At 42.1% G+C, this 8,813-nt stretch overlaps 1 protein-coding gene across 1 annotated transcript; it reads right to left on the bottom strand.

Annotated features, from left to right (window-relative positions):
- Positions 1-289: 289 nt before the first annotated feature.
- LOC112673164 (40S ribosomal protein S19-like) lies at positions 290-988 on the bottom strand. The gene is made up of 2 exons (XM_025468802.1): positions 909-988; positions 290-629 (listed from the first exon to the last, which is right to left on the bottom strand). Exons 1-2 carry the CDS (start codon positions 986-988, stop codon positions 290-292), a joined length of 420 nt encoding a protein of 139 aa, XP_025324587.1.
- Between the last annotated feature and the right edge of the window lie 7,825 nt (positions 989-8,813).

Genomic DNA, 8,813 nt, shown 5'->3' with positions numbered 1-8,813 from the left:
ATGCCGAAGTCCTATTTTTTCCTGGCAGATGTGACAAAAGGTCTAAGATGTTGGGGAGGAAGAAGGACTGGCTTTCCACAACTCTTTCACAATCCTACCTTTCCATCAAGGAGTAGCTGAAAATTTTAAGAGAAGGTGTCTGGTATGCTTTTTTTTTTTCCCCCAGTGATGTACCCACATGATTTGGGTTGTTTTAGAAATCTGTTAGTACGTTTTATTTTACCTTTTTTTTTAAACAAATGAGGCAATTTATTAACCTAGCATTTGTTCTAATGCTTCTTGTTGGCAGTTACCACCTGTCCAATGATTCTATCCAGACCTCTCTATGTCCCTCAGATGTAAGATTGCGGACCTCATCCTGGTCCTTTCCCACCATTATCAACCCCTCCAGGGCTTGGAGAACTCTGCAGGCCACGCTCTTAGAGCCTCCGCTAAAGTGGCTGGACATGACCCCATTTCTCTGACATCCCCTGTAGATCTTGGTCACGGAGGTGACCCCAGCACCACCCCGGAAGTACAGATGCTGTGCTGTGGAAGCAGCTTGTGTGTACAGCCAGTTCTTGTCATAGGAAGCGAGTTCTTTATGCTTGGCCAGCTTGACAATGTCCACCCATTCAGGGATTTCCAGACTCCCAGACATTTCTTTTTTCCCCAAAGATTGTATTCATTTATCAGAGAGAGAGAGAGAGAGAGAAGGATAGAGAGACAGTGAGCCAGCAAGCGCGAGAGCACACTATCATGAGCAGTGGGAGGGGTGGGGTGGGGTGGGGGGTGGGGAGGAGGCAGAAGGAGAAGGAGATTCCCTGCTAAGCCAGAGCCTGATGGGGGCTCCATCCCAGGACCCTGGGACCATGACCTGAGCCAAAGGCAAACCCATGACCGACTGAGCCACCTAGGCATCCCTCAGCTTCCCAGACTTTCTGAGGAAGGCTGCCAGAGCTCTGACGAACTCCTGCTGGTTCACATCTTTTGCAGTAATTCCAGACATTATGCGGCCTCCATGCTGCCCACCAGGGGAAAGGGCCATTTTATAGCACTTCTAAAACTTGGTGGCATAAAGATAGACTTTTATGCTAAGATTTGAACACCCTCACTGGTTTAAGTTCCTCATGGGCTTCATGGAACAGACAGGCTTTGGAACCAGGCAGATATGGGCTGAGATTCTGGTTCTGCTGCTTTACTAGAAGCAATACTCAGACGCAGTAACATATGTCTTTAAGCTTTGGTTTTCTCATCACGAAAAAGAACACAGTGATGTTTGTTTCACAGTAGACTTGTAAGGGCTCAGTGAAATAATTGATGCTAACAATCTGTGACACGGTGGGCACTCTTTCCTTTTTCCCACATTTAGCCATCGTTGTAAACCATCGCCGTGCCTCTTATTCCCATTCTCTAACATTTCATGGTACTGAGTGTAGTGTTTCACAGTGAATATTTACTGAATTTATTTTTTTAAATTATTTATTTATTTATTTAGTTAGTTTTAGTAATCTCTACATGCAACGTGGGGCTTGAACTTAGGACCTCGAGATCCAGAGTGCTCTTCTGACTGAGTCAGCCAGGCACCCCCTTGAATGTATTCTTATTTTTTAAAAATATTTTATTTATTTATTCATGAGAGACACAGAGAGCGGTGTAGAGACACAGGCAGAGGAAGAAGGAGGCTCCCCACCAGGAGCCTGTTGAGGGACTTCATCCCAGGACCCCAGGATCATGACCTGAACCAAAGGCAGATGCTCAACCACTGAGCCACCTAGACATCCCCTATTCTTATTTTTTTAATGATATTGATAACACTTTGGAGCTCTACAAACTTTGGCGGGATCAGAAATAGTCATTGAGTAACCAAATTACTCAGGTTTGTGTGTGTGTGTGTGTGTGTGTGTGTGTGTCTGTGTATAATTATACTACCTGAGAAATCCTTACTTACACAAAACAAATGTGTGCAGACAGCATCTCGGGAGTAGATAATTCCTTTAGAAACTGCTATTCACCTGCCCCTTCCCCATGTCCTCCAACTTATCTTTTAGAAACACATTTTGTTTTGTGAGACTATTCATGAGTTCACTGTTACCTGAATACCATTTTTATGGTAATTAGAAATAGTGGCTTCCATGAACTTGTCGGTAAATCTGATTCACTATCTATTCTTAAAGAACTTGCTGTGACCCCGCATGTCATGTTTTTCGCCTTAAACCAGTGGGTCTCACACTTATACATCTGAGCCCTGCCAAGGTTGTTATAAAAGCATATGCCTGGGCCCTATGCTCCCTCATTGTGATTCAAGAGGGGTGGGGCCCTGGCATCTGTATTTTAAGTAAAGAAAAAAATAAGCCACAGGGGATTCCAATGCATATCAGAGTTTGAAACCCAAAGACACATACCTTTATTTTTAAGAGTGAGCAAGAAGAAAAATCTTGAAAAAATTAAATAAAAAATTTAAAAACCTTTGGTTTATAATGATGATCCTGTTGACCCTATTATTCAAGTCAAAGCTAGGAGTTGTTTTTAAGTCTCCTTCTTTCTCTCAGCCCATACATGTTAGTCCACAGGAGAGTCTTTTTTTAAATTTAATTTATTTTTTAGCTTTTATTTATTTATTTGGTAGCAAGAGAAAGAGAGCACAAGCTAGGGGAATAGCAGAGGGAGAGGGAAAGATGTGGGGCTTGATTCCAGGAACCTGAGTGGAAGGCAGACACCCAACCGACTGGGCCACCCAGGCACCCCCCCTTTTTAAAAAATTTTATTTATTTATTCATGAGAGAGAGAGAGAACGAGAGAGAGAGTGAGAGAGAAAGAGAGAGAGAAGAGGCTGAGACACAGGCAGAGGGAGAAGCAGGCTCCATGCAGGGAGCCTGACGTGGTACTTGGTCCGGGGTTTCCAGGATCAGGCCCTGGGCTGAAGGCGGCACTAAACTGCTGCACCACCGGGGCTGCCCACATCCCCCACCTTTTTAAAAAATTTTATTTATTTGCCAGAGAGAGAGCACAAGCAGGGGGAGGGGCAGAGGCAGAGGGAGAAGCAGACTCCCTGCTGAGTAGGTAGCCTGACACAGGGCTGATCCCAGGACCCTGAGATCTCAGCCTGAGCTGAAGGTAGATATTTAGGCAACTGAGCCACCCACACCCCTACAGGAGAGTCTAGTACTTTCTTTATCTAAGATATATCCTGAATCTGTCCTCCTTTGCCACTTACCTTTGGCACAATCCTGGTCCAGGTATGGAACACTTCAACAGCCTCAAAGTGGCTTTCCTGTTCCACTCTTTTTTTTAAATTGAATTATAGTAGACATACAATATTATATTAGTTTTTATAGTAGTATATTAGTTTCAGGTATATAACATAGTGATTCAACAATTCTACATATTACTCAATGTTCACTATGGTAAGTGTAGTTACCGTCTGTTGCCATATGTTATTACAATATGATTGGCTATATTCCTTATACTGTACTTTTCATCCTCATGAGTTACTTATTTTATAACTAGAAATTTGTACCTCTTAATCCCCTTACCAATTTCACCCATGCCCTCCACCTTCTTATTCTGGCAATCACCAGTTCTCTGTTTTTTATGAGTCTGTTTTTGTTTGTTCATTTGTTTTGTCTCTTACATCCCACATATAAGTGAAATCATATTATATTTCTCTTTCTCTCTCTGACGTAATTCACTTAACATAATACCTCCTACATCCATCCATGTTGTCACAAATAGCAAGGTCTCATTCTTTTTTGTAGTTGAGTAATAGTCCATTATGTGTACAACCCACCACATCTTACTTTTTTTTTTAAGTGGGCCCTACACTTAGTATGGGGCTTGAACTCATGACCCTGAGATCAAGAATTGCATACTCTTCTGACTGAGACAGCCAGGTGCCCCTGTATGCCATATCTTCTTCATACAGTTGTCTGTTGATGGGCACTTTGTGTTACTTCCATATCTTGGCTGTTGTAAATGATGTTGTGGTGAATAAATAATAAAAAAAAAGAACGTTCAAGTTACGTTCTTTTTTTTATTATTTATTCATGAGAGACAGAGAGAATGGCAGAAACATAGCAGAGGGAGAAGCAGGCTCTCTGTAAGGAGCCTGATGTGAAACTATCGTAGGATCCTGGGACCACTCCCTGAGCCGAAGGCAGACACTCAGCCACTGAGCCACCCCGGCACCCTTTCAGTTCCATTCTTGATCTACTTCAGTGTCCCAAGTAGCTACAAAAGGAATCTTCCTTTTTTTAAAAAAATATTTTATTTATTCATGAGAGACACAGAGAGAAAGAGAGGCAGAGACATAGGCAAAGGGAGAAGCAGGCTCCATTCAGGGAGCCTGACATGGGATTCGATCCCAGGTCTCCAGGATCCCGCCCTGGGCTGAAGGTGGCGCTAAACCGCTAAGTCATCGGGGCTGCTCTATGGCCAGGATTTTCTAATTGAAATACCTCTAAGCCAGAAGTCAAAAGGGAAGGGCACCTGGGTGTCTCAGTCTATTGATTGTCCCAACTCTTGATCTTGGCTCAGGTCTGGATCTCACATTTGTGAGTTTGAGTCCAGTTTGAACCCTGCACTGGGTGTGGAGCCTGCTTAAAAAAAAATCAAAAGGGAGCACCTGTTTAATGAGATCAGAGTGAGTCCTAGGTGTCAGCTTTCAATCTGCAGCCCTGGAAGCCAGTCTATGTGAAGAGTGTAGACAAACATTGTGTAAAGTTTTCTTCATTGTGTTGGCGTTTTATTTAGGTATGCTGGCTTTTTCTCTAGTTCATTTTCTTCTGTTTGTTCTTTTCCTCACCTGTCAATCCCTAGTCTTTGGGAACTAGTGGTCCGGTTGAGTAAGAAAATGGTTAACCATGAATTAGAGCAGAGGGTCAATTTTACTTGATCCTAGATTAAGATGAAGCATGAGCATTTCAAAACGTAGTCAATGTGTGGGAAGTGTAGCAAATTGTTGGAAGTAAGTCCTAGTACAATGATTTAACAGACACAACATTGGATCCAGGCACTTTTTAAAAAAGATTTTATTTATTTATTTGAGAGAGCGAGAGAGAGAGAGAGAGAGAGAGCAAGCAGAAGGAGAGGCAGAGAGAGAGGGAGAAGCAGATTCATTGCTGAGCAGGGAGCCCAATGCAGGATTCTATCCAGGACCCAAGGATCATGGCCTGAGCTGAAGGCAGACGCTCAACTGACTGAACCACCCAGGTGCCCCTGAGTCCACACACTTTTTTTCCTCTATCTTATTTTTTTCTCTATCTTATTCTTAAGTGAATATAAATTTCTACATCGAAATCTGGGTTCTGCCATTCATTTTCATTATTTTTTTTAGATTTATTTATTTATTCATGAGAGACACAGAGAGAGGCAGAGACATAGGCAGAGGGAGAAGCAGGTTCTCTGCAGGGAGCCCAATGCAGGACTCAATTCCATGACCTTGGGATCATGACCTGAGCCTAAGGTAGATGCTCAAACCCAGGCACCCCTACTTTAACAACTTCTAAAAGTGACTTATGTTATATGACACCTGTCACAGTAGGACTTATCTTGAAATTGGTGCTCCTTGACTTTCCTCTTGGCGTTGAGATTGGCTTCAAATGAATCAAGGGTCTTTATCCATTGCCAATAAATCACATTTCATTGTATGGTGCTATACAACTCACAGTGTTTCCACTTTGTTCACATTTTGTCTTTAGGCATCTTTTAAGTCCCTCTTTTTTTTAAAAGGTTTATTTATTTATTTTTAAAGATTTTATTTATTTATTCATGACAGACACACACAGAGAGAGAGAGGCAGAGACACAGGCAGAGGGAGAATCAGGCTCCATGCAGGGAGCCCGATGTGGGACTCGATCTCGGGACTCCAGGATCAACGCCCTGAGCCAAAGGCAGACAGATGCTCAACTGCTGAGCCATCCAGGCATCCTGATTTATTTATTTATTTGAGAGAGAGAGAGTGCATGTGCATGCACACATGAGAGCCAACTAGAGCTGGAGGAGGAATGGAGGTGGCAAGGAGAAAGTATCTTTAGCAGGCTTCCCACTGAGCATGGAGCCTGAGGAGAGGCTCAATCCCACGGCCCTGAGATCATGACCTGAGCCGAAACTGAGAGTTGGATGCTTAACCGACTGAGCCACCCAGGTGTGCCTCATTTTTAGGCATCCTTAAGTGAGATCTGTACTTCCTAACTCCAACAGTTGAAGCTTTGGAGGTGTAATTGCCCAAAAACATAGAGTTAGTGCGTGACCGAATTGGGGTGAGACTCCAGATTTATTTATTTTTCATAGTCAAGCAAATTCTTGGTCTTACCTCTAAATAAACAGAAGATATAGCGGTACTGCTCCCCACCCTCTCCATGCTTCAGGAGTCTTTATGTACTTGCTCATCTCTGACAGTAGAAATGGCCTCAAATTTCCAATAATGTTCAAATGTCAGTGACTTTCAAATGTAATTTGTCTTTGGCTCTGAAATCAGTTGGCCCAAACTAATAACTTGGAGCTTTGTTTAATCAGATCGTAAGACAGGCAATAATAAAAGATTTTCTCCAATTGCCAGCAGGGGTTAACTCTCTTATTTCATGGTTTCTAGTGGAAGTTTTGCTGCTGTAGAATAACTAGAAAATCGAATTCTGTTCTAGTCTGACTGACCCTGCCTTTACTAGGCTCCTGTTCAGTCACCTTGATTAACTCTCTTAGCGTAACTTTTTTTTTTTTTTTTCATGTAGGAGTCTGCCTTCATAATATGGTTAGGACTCAAGAGAAAGCGTTTCATCTTGGGTTTCTTCATTTGCAAAGCACGAATGGCCCCAGTTTTTCCTACTCTTAGTACTCTTAGAACTTTGGGGACCTAATCAGAGTTAGAGGAAGACTTAATTTTCATGAAACACTTGGCAGGCAAATTATGGGCAGTGGAAAGGCCTTGCTTGGATGTGATGCAGTAAAAATTCGTCTAGACTGAGGAGGCCATAATCTGCCTTGTCATCCAACAACTTGGGGTAACAGATACAGATAAAGCCAGCTACAAATGATCTGGAAACGATATTTCTCTCCAGGTCGTTGCAGCTATAAAATGTCATAAGAACCTTTTTTTAAAAAAAGCAAAAGATGGAAACTTTTTGTTACTTTTATGACGCTAACACTGATGTAAAAAGCCCAACAGTGATAATATAATACAAAAAGAAGGAAGGAAAGAAAGGAGAGAGGAAGGGTGGGAAGAGAGACAAATGAAGCTATAGAACAATATCCCTTAATTGCAAATAGACTCCAGCAATGTATCAACAGAAACACAGTTCAACCAAGGGACCAATGTAGCTGAAGACCAGTAAATCTAGTAACCTAATTCATTAAAGCTACAGATTATTATTATTACTTTTAAATATTTTATTTATTTATTCATGAGGAACACAGAGAGAAAGGCCAGAGACATAGGCAGAAGGAGAAGCAGACTCCCTGTAGGGAGTCTGATGCGGGACTTGATCCCAGGACCCTGAGATCACAACCTGAGCCGAAGGCAGACGCTCAACCACTGAACCACCCAGGTACCCTAAAGCTACAGATTAAAGGGAGAAAAAGCCCCATATGATTATAGCATGTACTGAAAAGACATTTGATGAAATACAGCCAGGAGTCCTTTGAATGACTCCTCCTTTTCTACTCACTGAGAAACTTTGTTCTCTTTGTTCAACTCATCCTCTACCTAAACTCCACCGCCTCCCAGCAAACTGTGTAATAACTACTTTTTCCTTTGGTGGGAGATGCCCCATAATTCCTCCGTTGTTCTCACTTATTGCAATGGGTCAACAAACCTGATTGTCAGACTACAGGTTTGTCCCTGGTGTTTTGAAGCTGATTGAACTAAGGTAGAGGAAGAAAAAGTTTTCCTTCTACCTTCCAAGGTATTCTCACAGGTTTAAGATTTTTTTTTGCTTCAAAAAGCAATAAGGTCAATAGTATAATCATTATCCCAAAAGTTACAGCAGTAGTGTAGGTATACATAGTTATAATGTATAATTTTATTATAACTGAATTATATAATGTATAATTTAGTTATAATGTGTGGTACTGTTTCTATTATATAACCATAGTAACTGTTTCATTCCTACATAATTATATATTCAGTGGTGCTTCAGTTGAACACAAAGCCATCCTTGTTGGTTTAAGAATTAAATTAAATTGACATGAGACAGTGTAACAGGAGAAAAAAAAAATGAAGTTTGTTTTTGTGCACATGGAGGCCCAGTAATGAAGCTGAGACCTAAAGAAATGACCAAGACAGGCAGTTTTTACAGTTTTCAGGCAAAGAGATGATAAATGTGGGAGGAATTGACAGGGCAAAGAAAACTAGGAGTGTGCAAAATCTATAAAAGGAAATCTCACTTAGAATGGAGTCGGGAGGGGATCCCTAGGTGGCTCAACGGTTTAGCGCCGCCTGCAGCCCAGGGCGTGATCCTGGAGTCCCAGGATCGAGTCCCACGTCGGGCTCCCGTCATGGAGCCTGCTTCTCCCTCCTCCTGTGTCTCTCTGCCTCTCTCTCTGTGTCTATCATAAATAAATAAATCTTAAAAAAAAAAAAAAAAATGGAGTCGGAAGGCCAGCAGGGGGCGCTCTCATACCCCAAGATTGCAGACCCAATGGGAAGAGTGAAACTTAGCACTTGGTTACTACTTTACAGTTACAGCAGGAGGATGAAATGCGCCCTGGCTCCCTCACCTCACCCTAAAACCCCAGGCAATGAGAGTCAAGACTCACCCAATGAAAAGTGACTATACTTTCAACCCCCAGTTTACTCCAATGGACTTTTTTTTAAAGATTTTATTTATTTATTCATGAGA

Source organism: Canis lupus, chromosome X (assembly GCF_003254725.2).
Source record: "Canis lupus dingo isolate Sandy chromosome X, ASM325472v2, whole genome shotgun sequence".
Lineage (NCBI taxonomy): Eukaryota > Metazoa > Chordata > Mammalia > Carnivora > Canidae > Canis > Canis lupus.
This window is presented reverse-complemented; position numbering and strand designations above follow the sequence as displayed.